The sequence below is a fragment of the Arxiozyma heterogenica genome (assembly GCF_036370985.1).
Source record: "Arxiozyma heterogenica strain weizmannii chromosome Unknown scaffold_11, whole genome shotgun sequence".
In the NCBI taxonomy this organism is placed as follows: Eukaryota; Fungi; Ascomycota; class Saccharomycetes; order Saccharomycetales; family Saccharomycetaceae; genus Arxiozyma; species Arxiozyma heterogenica.
The window spans coordinates 319,509-333,306 of record NW_027042664.1 but is presented as its reverse complement, the minus strand read 5'-3'; the positions used below and the strand labels follow the sequence as shown (position 1 = coordinate 333,306).

The 13,798-nt window shown below is 28.8% G+C and overlaps 5 protein-coding genes across 5 annotated transcripts; 3 read left to right on the top strand and 2 right to left on the bottom strand.

Moving 5' to 3' along the window:
- Window positions 1-255: 255 nt before the first annotated feature.
- On the bottom strand, window positions 256-1,200 carry CCC1 (Ccc1p; the record flags this gene model as incomplete). Its single annotated transcript, XM_064856836.1, has 1 exon — window positions 256-1,200. One exon carries the CDS (start codon window positions 1,198-1,200, stop codon window positions 256-258), a length of 945 nt encoding a protein of 314 aa, XP_064715969.1.
- Window positions 1,201-3,861: 2,661 nt separating this feature from the next.
- On the bottom strand, window positions 3,862-4,248 carry HTB1 (histone H2B; the record flags this gene model as incomplete). The annotated part of the gene is made up of 1 exon (XM_064856835.1): window positions 3,862-4,248. One exon carries the CDS (start codon window positions 4,246-4,248, stop codon window positions 3,862-3,864), a length of 387 nt encoding a protein of 128 aa, XP_064715968.1.
- Window positions 4,249-5,318: 1,070 nt separating this feature from the next.
- On the top strand, window positions 5,319-5,717 carry HTA1 (histone H2A; the record flags this gene model as incomplete). The annotated part of the gene is made up of 1 exon (XM_064856834.1): window positions 5,319-5,717. One exon carries the CDS (start codon window positions 5,319-5,321, stop codon window positions 5,715-5,717), a length of 399 nt encoding a protein of 132 aa, XP_064715967.1.
- Window positions 5,718-7,162: 1,445 nt separating this feature from the next.
- ADK1 (adenylate kinase ADK1) lies at window positions 7,163-7,831 on the top strand (the record flags this gene model as incomplete). The annotated part of the gene is made up of 1 exon (XM_064856833.1): window positions 7,163-7,831. The coding sequence occupies one exon, from the start codon at window positions 7,163-7,165 to the stop codon at window positions 7,829-7,831; it is 669 nt and encodes a 222-aa protein (XP_064715966.1).
- Window positions 7,832-8,861: 1,030 nt separating this feature from the next.
- SIR4 (chromatin-silencing protein SIR4) lies at window positions 8,862-13,478 on the top strand (the record flags this gene model as incomplete). Its single annotated transcript, XM_064856832.1, has 1 exon — window positions 8,862-13,478. One exon carries the CDS (start codon window positions 8,862-8,864, stop codon window positions 13,476-13,478), a length of 4,617 nt encoding a protein of 1,538 aa, XP_064715965.1.
- Window positions 13,479-13,798: the final 320 nt, after the last annotated feature.

Below are 13,798 nucleotides of genomic sequence, written 5' to 3'. Positions count from 1 at the left end.
TGTTTAGTGTAGAATTCAATAAATTGGATTATTTATACAAATTTCATAATTGATTCTACAAATCTATTTAGTGAGTGAAGGGAATTCCTGGAGACAGAAAGAATTAATAAATAGATGCATATTATGAATTTCAACATATTAAATTCTATTATAATATAATGCAAAGGAATATAAGGTTTAATTAATAGTACAAATAAATAAATATAGTATAATATGGTTTAATTTTAGACTAAGATATATCAAGATAATACAAAATTAATCTAGTAATTTAACAAAGAACCAGGCTGCACCAGCAGCTGCACCACCAACCACAATCATTTCTACACCTTCCATTATTTTCTTTTTTGTATCACAATTATTACCCATAGACATTTGTGCTTTAAAATAACCGAATATAAATAGCGTAATAGTCATAACAATAATAGAATAAATTAAACCAACACCAACTTCAGATACAAAGAAATATGGCAATAATGGGATAAGGCCACCTAATAGATAACCACCACCAATGGTCATTGCGCTTATAACTTGTCTGTTTTCTGCAGGTTCCTCTAATTCTCTACCATATCTGATGATAAAATCTAACATTAACTCAGGGGCGTTTTGAAGATCTTTTATAAATGAGACTATAGTTTCTTCTGAAAAATCTGGGTTTATACTTAATAAAATATCTTCAACATCATGGTTAACTAAGGTTGTATCTTGATAAAATTTTCTTCTTTCATTTTTAACTTCAGCTTTATAGAAATCGATTTCACTCTTAGCACCAAGATAACCACCAAGACCCATTGATATAGCACCAGAGATTAATTCAGCAAAACCACCTGTAATAACCACTTTAGAATCACCCAAAGAGGATAAACCTGCCGTTAATGCAAAAGGGACAGTTAACCCGTCACTTAGACCAATAATTAAATCGCTGATCATTCTTGGATCGACAGAATTGAAAAAACCACTATTTTCAATTTTTTCATCAAGAAAACTATCTGTATAAACATTGTCTATATTTTGTTCCATGTCATCGATATTATTGCTGTTGTTATTATTATTATTATTTTGATAGGTGCCATATCCTTGTGTTACATTATTATTGTTGTTATCGGTATTATTTATTAGAGTAGCTGAATTGGAGTGACTTATATCATTATCTGACGTAAATAGTTTAGCTTTTAAGATATTTTTAAGAGCAACTAGGGACATATCAAAATAATTAAATGTGGAGAAGATAGGATATAATATAATGTAATACAATAATAATTAAGGACTAATAACTTTATAATTCTATAAATTAACAAAAAAAAAGTAATAGTGTGTTAAAATTCTTATCTATTAATTTTTTTTCTGTGTATTTCGCTTTTTATCTCCTTAGTTTCAATCCTTAAAACGACGAAATACTTTAAAGTATATGTATTCAATAAAGAAGGGATTAAGTGTTGCAATTTATTAAGTGAAAATAACTGATAATAAATGTAGATATATAGGTCTGTTTTGTATTTGAAAATTAGAATATTCAATATGCAAATTTTCTTTTGACGATTAAGCTTTTTTTATCTTTCTCAATTTTCTCAAATTTTTTTTATTTCTTTTTTTCTTTTTTTTTCAAATTTTTGTTTTAATTCTCGTTATCTTATAAAATTTGCTTTTCTTACTTAATTTCAAATGAAATACGGACCGTAAAATAGAAGATGGAAAAAAATAAGAAGAAATAAATTAATTTCTTAGGACTGTTTCTTTAAAGTTATGTTCCAGTAAAGCCAATGTTTAAGAGATACAATACTGCTGATAATGACAAAAGAATCTTGTGAGCGAGGTGGATATGAAATCAGAGGGGTGATGTATGTGTATAAATTTGTTTTATATATGCTGAAAAACTTAGAAAACTAATAATAAAAGTGTTAATAAAAAGCCATCTATGTAAAAAAAGGTGAAAAGAGAACGGGAAAACAGAAATTAAGAGTTCAAGAGTTTAGATAAATACAAAAGTTAATGATATCTTGTCTGATATTATATATACGTGTGTATATGTGTTTTTGTTTATTATGTGCTAAGATATATATGCTTACTAATGAAGGTGATTATTTCATCTGCTTTCTTGTTCTTTTTGATTAAATATGTGAAACCACATATATGATTGATGTTTGTCTTTTTTTTTATTTTTATTTGTAAACTTTCAAATTCTTCTGACTCTTTTAGGAAATCAGAGCCAAGAAGTAAAAACGACAAAATGGAAACTGAGGGGTTGTGTGTAGGATTTTCTCACTTTTCTTTTTTCTCTTTTTCTTTTAAACCAATAAGAGAAAAGTTTGTTAGTAATACATTATTTTCCATAATGTAATAGGACAGATAATATTAATATTTTCAGGATTACCTGTTGATATTCATTAGGGTTTCTCTTGAGAATAATATATGTAGGTAGATATAAATATATTATATGGTGGCAATACTGACTATTAGTTTCTTCTTAGAAATCTAGTTATCTAATTATAAGATCTTACTTTGTTTCCTTAAATCATTTTTGTGCGTTTATTTACATATGTGTATATAAAAGTCATAAAAATCAAAAAAGATTGACAGTGTCACTGAAAAAAAATGAATTTCTGTGGGCTGTATCTTCTAGATTTGTTATTTAAACAATAAAAATATTGTTATTGTAATTAAAATTAAAAAGTGAATTTTAAGTTTCAAAAAACTTTTTTTTTGGGGCAGCAAGTATAAATTTTTTAGTTAATTAGTTGTTTTGTGTTATTATTCAACTATTAATTATATATCTACCCTGAACTACACATGGTGATATTATGAGGTTCAAGTTATCTTAATTAGTACTATTATTAATATTAGCATGTTTTTCAATTGTTTTTTAAGTAAAAAAACGATCTATTAAAAAAGGATGTAGAATTATATAATAAAATAGATATACTTTTTTAATATTCTAATTTTTTTTTTACTTTGACGGTTATCAGAATTATACTTATTATCTATATTCTTAAATTAATATTTTTTTAAAATTTGTTTATTTTGTTAATCTCTGTTTTACTTTTTCGTATATAAATCAAACTTAAAAATTTTAATGTTTTTTAAGAAAAAAGATAAAATTATGAAAATAAAAAAAGCTAAAACTGTAAAGAATTAACAAAACTAATACAAAGTACAAATACAAATAATGTAATATCTTAATTATTCTTAAATTATATACCGGTATATGTTTTACAACATTGAATGTATAACTTTATTTCTTTTTTAATATGGTTTGATACCATATCTCTCGACTGGAATGTTCTATAATTCTCTGATTTTTATATCATATAATTTGATGTTGCTCAAGAAGCTACGAATTTCTATTAATATTAAATCAATATAATTAAAACCATCTTCACCAAATTCATATATGTATAAACACTATCATATCTAATAAAAACATTTTGTTTAATTAAATACTCTTTATAAAAATTTTTATAGTATCCACATATATTATCATTCACTCTTCCCGAGGAAGAGAGAAAAAAAACTAAAATAGAAAAAATCAATTGTTAACACTAGAATATTTTATTGAAATATTAATATATTTAAAGATTGCTACTATTATACAACTTATTTAAATTTACTTAAATAATATATCCGTTCAAATATTTAAGATACCATTAATGCTATTGTTATAATTACTATAACTTTAATTCATTTTTTTGTTTAATAAGAATAAGAAAAAAAATATCATAACATATTATATGTAATTTTTTTATTTTATAATCTATTATGATTATGACTATTATTAAATCAACTAATTCGATGTAGTTTGTTGTTACTATTGGAGCAAAACACAATACCTTTTCTATAATAAAAAATAAAAACAATACCCTAAATCATTTAAGCTTGAGTAGAAGAAGAGTACTTAGTAACAGCTCTAGTACCTTCGGAAACAGCATGCTTAGCTAATTCACCTGGTAAGATTAATCTAACTGCAGTTTGAATTTCTCTAGCAGAGATAGTAGACTTCTTGTTGTAAGCAGCTAACTTAGAAGCTTCAGTGGCGATTCTTTCGAAAATATCATTGACGAAAGAATTTAAGATAGACATGGATTTTTGAGAGATACCAGTATCTGGGTGAGTTTGTTTCAAAACCTTGTAAATATAAGAAGAGTAAGTTTCCTTTCTAACCTTGGACTTCTTCTTAATGTCAGTAGAAGTAGAAGTTTTCTTAGCAACTGGCTTCTTTTCAGCTGGAGCTTTGGAGGCGACCTTATTTTCAGACATTTTTTTGTTTAAGATTGTTGTTTTTGTATGTGGAGCTTGATGACTTAGTTTTTATTGTTATACTTCTTTCTGACTAACCTGCAAAACTTAACAAGTGGAGAAAAAAGGGCAAGCAAGAAGAAAAAAATAGCTGAAAGATGTAAGGTAACAGATTAGCGATGACTACCGTTCAACCACTATATATATCACTTTTACATGTATTTTATTTTTTTTTTTTTCACCATCTTAAAATTGACCACTATTACAAAGGTATTTTTTCCTTTATCATCATCAACATAACATTGCGATGTTATACTAATTGATCGTTTTCACATAGTAAACCAACAAACCTTCACAGAAAATAAGAGTGAAAATAGCAAAACAACGTTATGCCGTTCTCACACGTTCGCCCCTCTTTACCATAATAACACAAACCAATGTATGAGCAGCAGCACGAATCTCAGAGAACGGGCTACTGTCTTTTTTTTTATCCTTTGGTACCAGACCGAAAATTTCGCGAACGCCATCACAATTTCCCTTTTCGGATACGGAACGCCTGCCCATAATAAAATTCAAATCACTTTAAATTTCAGATCCTGTGTTTTTTTCACCATTTCTACCTCTAATTTAACATTCCAAGAGTTTCGCCCCTTAAGCGCGAAACTCTTGGTCCGCCTTGATGATACCAATTTCATCTATTATATTGTAAACAAGTAAGTAAAAGGGTTGATAGTAATAATAATAACGCTGTTTTTGTTTCTACTCACAAAAGTTTAATATGATATCATTATATTGTGCTGAAAGTTTCTACTTTAGTGTTGGTAATTTCGTCTGAGATAAAGTGTTCATTTTACTACCTCTGTTTCACTTTTTAAATATTCAAGAAATATATAAAGATCACATTACCGGTACTTAACAACATGTAAAAGATCTCACTTCGACTTTGGGGCTGTTGCTTTGTGGTTCGTAACTTCTACAATTGTAACCCTCTATTACTCAGTAACGAGAAAGCCAAATATAACGAGTTTGATAACTTGCAAAAAATACACACAACAACCCATAAATAAACACAAATAAATAATATATCGAAAATGTCCGGTGGTAAAGGTGGTAAAGCTGGTTCTGCTGCTAAAGCTTCCCAATCCAGATCTGCCAAGGCTGGTTTAACTTTCCCAGTCGGTAGAGTCCACAGATTATTAAGAAGAGGTAACTACGCTCAAAGAATTGGTTCTGGTGCTCCAGTTTACTTAACTGCTGTTCTAGAATATTTAGCTGCTGAAATCTTAGAATTGGCTGGTAACGCTGCTAGAGATAACAAGAAGACCAGAATTATCCCAAGACACTTACAATTAGCTATCAGAAACGATGACGAATTAAACAAATTATTAGGTAATGTCACTATTGCTCAAGGTGGTGTCTTACCAAACATTCACCAAAACTTATTACCAAAGAAGTCTGCTAAGCCAGCCAAGGCTTCTCAAGAATTATAAGCTAAAATGAGTATTTCTTCTCCAGATTTTTTTCTTTTTCATATTCTACTTTTTTTTTACTCTAATATAGTTTTTTGTTTTATTATCTAACGTTTCTCCATAGTCGAACTCTTTTCTTCTCCAAACACTCCATGAGATATCGATGAAATATTTACTATTAGTTACGTCAATAATAACATTATTAAATCGATGGTGTTTGAGTGTTAGGGAAATTTCAATATGAAGTATGTTTTTTCCATTAAAAAGCGACTCAATACAACAATAATGGCATTTTTTAAAATCTTAGATTTATGTGAATCAAAGAAAATAAATTAATATTATTCAACCATGATTATAATTAGTCTCGTACGGATAAATCATCAAGTGCATATCTGAAATAGATTGTGTATGTAGCACTATATAACTTAGTTGTTTAGTATACGTGTATAATAATATAAATTAAAAAAAAAAAAAGATACGTCGAAAAAAGGTTAATAGACGTGCGTAAATCTCAACGTCTACGTACATACTTATTCAATTATGATTATTGTGTTTGATTTGGTGATTACAGTACAAGAGAAAACGTTTCATTATTGTACTAAATAATTTTATGTGGTGTTAATCTGTTTACATTTCTTTAATTTTTCTATTGTAAGACTTTAGCATCTATGTAGAAAAATCGATTAAATCTTACATTACAGTATCTGATATATATCAAGTGTGAATTAGGACATAGATCATCTCCATGTATTTTAACCAGTACATCATTAATATAAAACTGGAAATGTAGTAACGATATCATACATAAAAAAAATTGTAGAACTTAAAGCAATTGTAAAATATAGACTCATTCTTATTTTATTTTGTTTCACTTTTTTATTTTTGCTGTTATTGTAATCTTCTTCTTTTCAGTAGTTTATTTCCATACTACATTTTTTTTTATATAACCTGTACAATTTTTCCGCCATAATTTGTTTTCTTTTTCCTTTCTGTTTTCTTTCTTTTCTGTTCTTTTATTTTTTTATTTTTTTTTTTTCTCGACAAAGGAAAAGAGCCAAAATGAAAACAGAATTTGCGAGGAATTTGAAAACGGAAAGATATATAAATAAAATCCAGAAGTAGTTGATGTCAGGTCTTTCCTTTTTTCCTGTTTGTGTGGTGGGGCATTGGAGTTTTTGTTAGAAAAAAATGCAATTTATATTTAACGAAAAGATACAGAATACACGAATTAATCCTCTTTTAGCTTTGCGTGCTCTTTCCTTGTGTTTTTGTCTTCCATTCTTGGTTTCCTTGTCGTGATCGTGTACGTTTATTGTAAACTTCTCTATTCTTCTGACTATAGTCGGATTGCAGAAAGCGTAGAAAAGTGACACAGGAGAGAAATTCCTAATATTTCTATCTAACATTCTAGTAGTCATCCACTCAACAACCCACATCACTTATACACATATCTATTCATAGCAATCATGTCTGCCTCCGAATCTTTAAGAATGGTTTTAATTGGTCCACCAGGTGCTGGTAAAGGTACTCAAGCCCCAAACTTAGTTGAAAAGTTCGGTGCTGCCCATTTGGCTACTGGGGATATGTTAAGATCTCAAATCGCCAAAGGTACCCAATTAGGTTTAGAAGCCAAGAAAATCATGGAGGCCGGTGGTCTTGTGTCTGATGACATCATGGTCAACATGATCAAAGATGAATTAACTAACAATCCAGCTTGCAAGAAAGGTTTCATCTTAGATGGTTTCCCAAGAACTATCCCACAAGCTGAAAAATTAGACCAAATGTTAGCTGAAAGAGGTACTCCATTACAAGCTGCTATCGAATTGAAAGTTGACGATGACTTATTAGTTGCTAGAATCACTGGTAGATTAATCCATTTAGCTTCTGGTAGATCCTACCACAAAATCTTCAATCCACCAAAGGTCGAAATGACCGATGATGTTACTGGTGAACCATTAGTCCAAAGAGGTGATGATAACGAAGAATCTTTAAAGAAGAGATTAGATGCTTACCATACTCAAACCGAACCAATTGTAGAATTCTATAAGAAAACTGGCATTTGGTCCGGTATTGATGCCTCTCAACCTCCAGCCAATGTTTGGGAATCTATTTTAAGTGCTTTAGATAGAGACTGAGTTGACAGAGATAAAAAAAATTTATAAAATTAATTTTTTTTTATTTATATATATTATCTAAATTTAACCATGTGTTAATACTTAATATTAATGTTGAAGCTAATGATAAATAAGATATAATAAAATAAAATATTTCATTTAAACAACTATCCACTTATCTATTCATCTCCATACTTTTCTCTTTCTCTTTTCTTTTTTATTAGATACTCCTGGAACAAGTTACTACTACTTTACTAAGAAAAAAGATATGATAATATATCTATATCTATATCTATATATATAATATAGTTAAACAAATACACTTTTACGACCTATTAAAGGCTGTCCTAGTTAAATAAAGTACAAAAAAATAAATAAATTTTAATTGATGAAGGAAAGCCAAATAAAACAAAACAAAACTAATAATATATGGTCAACTTATCATGGAGGGAAGATCGACTTGCCATCAGTACAGATATTGCAACAGCTTTTACAATACAACGTCTTGGTTCACGTCGACTTAGCTAGACAATAACAGTAGTTAATAAATATACCTTAAAATATCATACCATACGAAAGTTTTTAAATTATGATATCATTCTAGACGAAAGAGATACTGGTTGTTTTTTTTTTTCTTTATATTGTTTTTTGTTATGTTTTGTTTCTTCTGTTACCATTTTCTTGCCAGAACATTCATCCATCATTTTTGAAAGCGGCAAACAACCAGAAAAAAAGAAAAAAAAGTAATAGCCTTTAAAATTTAAAGATCAAAGGAAAGAGAGACAGATAATGTTTTCGCACCCATTTTACAGACAAATAAATTCTATGAAATAAATCCATAAATGAAAGGATATTCTACAAAATGTTTTAGTCTATGCATCAATTTATAGTTATTAAATCTTAAAACTATAATATTTAGAGTTGCTTGAAGTTTAAGCTGTTCAGAAATTAAAAAAGAAAACATAAAGAATATTTAAGGACTGGTTGGATAAGTCAGATACAAGTTGTAACGCTAATTAATAATAACAAACCAATGACTAAAAAATAAAAGATGTGTGACCCTCTTTCGATACCCAACACCAAAACAAATATATTAGATAATAAACGAAATGGATCCTTTAAGACACCTGAAAAAGTTCTAAACACTATGAAGTTATCTAGATCATCAACGAATGGGTCGCCTACCATTATTCCATTAATGAAGATGACTGATCCACATCTAAGACGAAGTATGACATCTTATAACTATACCCCGAGTAAAAATTTTGAAATAAATAATAAATTATCTTCGGCCTCCTCGCCTTATGAAACCAATCAAAAAAGATCTTCATCGTTATTATCTGTACAATCACCGGCAATATCACCATCATTTTTATTTTCTCCATCTAATAATAATTCATATGGAAGTAACGAATCCTCAAAAAGAAGGAAAACTGATAATAGTAATAATAATAACAACCATAGTGATAGCTATACAATTACTATTTCTGATCCTGTTTACCCACAACCGAAACTATCAAATAAGGAATTATTGACAATGCTTAAATCAAATAGTTTTTTGAAAAAACGTTCTAAAGGGTACCATGATGCTTCACTTTGTAAAATAACACCAGCAAAAAATGATCGAAATACCCAAATAGAGGAAAAGATAATGCCACCAGGTACTAATACAATCACTACTGCTACTACAACCATTATTAATAATAATAATTCTCAGAAACATAATAGTGAAAAGAATCAAACTGACGACAACAAAAATACAGTTACTGAAAATAAAATGTCATCTACCGGAGACAATAGCAACAGCTATATTGATCGACCATTGGACATAAATTTAATTCTACCTTTTAAATATAATCATAGAACAGAAGATGAAAATAATATACGAACGCCAAATAAAAATATATCATCCAAAGAATTATCTATTACATATCTGTCTAAGGAAACTCCTACAAGTCCAAAAAATTTAAATACTTTACCTATTCCTATAAAAATTCCAATATTGAGCAAAAATGGCAAAGCCACTCCACATAGATTAACAAAAACACCAACTGCATTATCTCCAAATTTTTTATTATCAAATTCAAAAAATAAACTTACAGTAAAAGTCAATACCCTCAATAAAAGCGTCACAAAGGAACAATCTAAATTATCAGAGAGAAATCCACTTAATGGCACTTTTAATGGATCTCAAAATGATGAAATACTTAATTCCCGTATATTCAAAACAACACCGACAAAAACTTATGAAAAGAAAACAAATTGTACAAAACAAGAAACATTTCAATATCCTTCTAATAATGCCAATGTATTAAATTCCACACTCAAACAAAGTGAATCTACAGAAGATAAAAACAATAATACTGATTTATTGTCTCAAGTATATATAACTCATCCACTAGAAAAAGAATTGGAAGCAACACCTTCAGTTAGAAGCATAAAAGATAATACTAGAGATGATAACAATATCAGTTTAACTGAAAAACAAAAAGGTATAGATAATAGTACTATCACTAATGACAATTCTAGCAAATATACATTACACACCACATCACAGAAAATAAGTACAGTAAAATTAACACCCCAAAAAGGTGTTAATATATTTGCAGAGACTCAAAATATAGCAAAAAATGCCAAGATTACTACGCCTCATAATAAAAACACTCCTGTATCTAGTATTAATGATATCAATGATAAAATCAGTTCTCAACTGGTTATGGATGGTCAAAATACCCCTTTTGGTAATCATATACATAATAAAAATATAGATAAAGGGAAAATAGATATGCAAAATTCACAACTAAAATCAACTGAGGTAACAAAGAATGATAAAAATCAATCATCTAACTTAAAAAATCAAAATTTAGGAGAACGTGATGCAGTAAATGGTAAGGCAAATACAAATATTTTCCATCTTGATAATAATTTTTCTCCATTATCCAATAAGAGCCTACCAAGTATCTCGAAATCTGGGTCTCACTATAGCACCATGCACAATAATTTGAACAAAGCTGAAAATGAAGAAATCAAAGGATCAATGATAAAAACAGCATTCTCTGATGACTTACTATATGTTCATAGTGATTTCTTTCCGACCGAAGATATATGTTTATTATTACAAAATAAATCAGATGGTATTGAGAAAGAGGAAATACTAAAAAATAAAATGACCTTGAAAAGAAAGTGTGCATTAAGCGACGGATTAACGGATGATAAAAAAAACAAGATAATGAAAGTTACATCAACTAATTTTCAAAAAAAATCTCCTAGACTAAAACGTATTGCTGATCTGAAAAGTCAGAATAATTTATCTAATAGTGGAAAAAACGAATCTACTACTTTAAGAGAAAACTCTCAAAATATTAATTCTAGTAAAGATACATCTGAGAGTAAGTGGAAACAATTTTCAAACCACCCATCTGTAACCTCTGTAATGGCACCACCACCGTCACTGAACGCACTTCCTGATATACATCATACCTCTAAAAAAGCATATAATACTCTAACAAATTTGGATGATCCTATTAATGTTTGTGATATGCACATATCCTCTAATAGTGCTATTAGTTCGACTAGGAGATTATTTTATGGCGATAGAAGAGGCGTTAAACGACTCACAAGTAACCTTAAAGCGTCAGTAGTAAACATTACACCTGAAATGAAAGTGAAATCTTTTGACGAATTAAGTATAACCCCAATTACAAACTCTATGAAAATGGAGGCTATATACATTTCTGATCCTGATTCTGATAACAAAGATAAGGACAATCCCAAAGTAGGAGATAAAACATCAATAGATGATGGCTCTGATGTTGAAATATTTGATAACAAACATAATTCAACCCAGATATCAGAAGAGGCTGTTTTTCCATCATTTTTACATAATGTAGATCCACATATAGAGAGAAAGAAATTTGAGTATGGTTTTACTACCTTAGCATATAATAAATTAAAAGATAAAACTAGAATACCTAAGGACACAATAACTGACCTCATCTGCAATGGGATTACTAAATATACACCATTGAACAAGAGTGATATTGTCAGTGTATCAAATGATATATGTTCTTCTAGTAACTTTCAATTTTCACATACCATTTTCTATCAACAACTGCACAAAAGGGATCGTATTCATTATACCTCTATTGATTCCTATATAGACACATCACGTTTGACAGGAAAATATGCAATATTACCCGCAATAAGTGAGACAAAAACTATTGAAAATGAACACAATTTATCTCCAGAAAATAATAAAACAGATTTTGATGAAAATGAAACTTGGGATAAAAGTTTGAAAGAAGTTAACATTCAAAGGGAAAATTCTTGTGTAACTGAATTAGATAAAGATATAGTGGTTCCCTTATCCAATATTAAGCAAACAAGTATACATGAAGAAAAAATAATTGCTGATAGCAAGCCGGAAGATTACCGTACAAACATTCAAAACCTATCTTCATCAATTAGTAACCACACAAAAAGCTCTAGGGATATATGGAGAAAAGTTTGGTTAACTAATCTAGAGGGATGTAGTGTATATTTCAGAAATGATAATTTTTTTGATAATAAGACGGAAAAGGTAAAATATGTCTTCATAGAGCTATTCAAATGTGTCCCAAATGTGCTACTCAATTCAACTGTGGATCTCATAATTCTAGGAAAAAAAGAAAGTTCTTCTGATTCTGATCAAAGCACTGTTTTATTAGAAAAATATAGGTTTATCATGAATAAGCTTGCTCCTGGAAAAAAAATTAGAATTTGGACTTATGAAAAAACTATAAAGTTTATTCAAGATATGGGCATTAACATGAAAACTATTGCAGCAAATGATTCAACGGTCCCCTTAGAATTAAATGCAACAAAATCTAATTATAAAAAAATAAATAACAATATTGATATATCTCTTGAAAATAATGATAAATCAATTAAGCACACTACCCAAAATGAGTCTACAAATATTACACAGAAACAACAAAATACCATGCAGACCATTGACAACAAGGCAGAATTCTCTAAAAATAATCTTAATACCTCAGACTTTGTTAGTTTTAACGAAGGTAATTTAACAGATACTATCCATAAAAGTTTTGATGCACCTTTTGATTTAATTGAAACAAACATCCAATACAGTTCGAACCAAAACATTGAAACAATTAATGCAGAGCAAGAGAAAGAAAAACAAAAGTTACTAAATAAAAAAGAAGATACTTTATTTAATCCAGCAACAAAAGAAGAAATGCTATCTAAATTATTTAATGAATCTGACAAACAATTAGAATGGCTACAACCCCAAGACACCGATCTACTTTCCACATTAGAATCTGGACAAAAAGAATTTGACAATCTTCAATCTTCATTTATAAATCATTCAGTATTTAATATTGTTAACCTTATGGTAAATTCGTTAGATAAAGCTGCCGATATTATTGACAAGAAGTCGCAGGAACTCCAAACTGCTAACAAAACAATTCAAGCCTTATGCTCTCAAATTCTTCAACAACAATACGAACTGGCTTCGCTTCATGCTGTTGTTGAAACACAAAAAAAGCACTTGACTGAAGAGGAAAAGAAAAGGAAAGAACTTACAGTGAAATGGATGCAAGCTATTGTCAAAAATCAGACTCTTGAATTATCAAAAGGGAAGGAAAGAGAAAATTCAATACGCTAATATAAAACTTTTATATTTTTAAATTCAAAGTCAAGTGCTGAGATGTTAATTGTTGAAGTTAAAGTGTAATTTTTCTTAAAATTACTTTAAATCTGGGTTCTTAGATCTAACGCAGGTGTTATTTTAAGTGTTACAATCCAATTACTCGAAATACATGAGTGTTTAAGAAAGACAATTATTTTTTTAATAAATTGAATGACTAAAGATTGTTTTTAGATTGAAATAACAAGTTCCAGGTTCTATATGTTGAGAATACATAAGAAAACGTAATATAAAATAGACAAATCCATTTGATGCTTTTTCCTTTATTACTACATTAT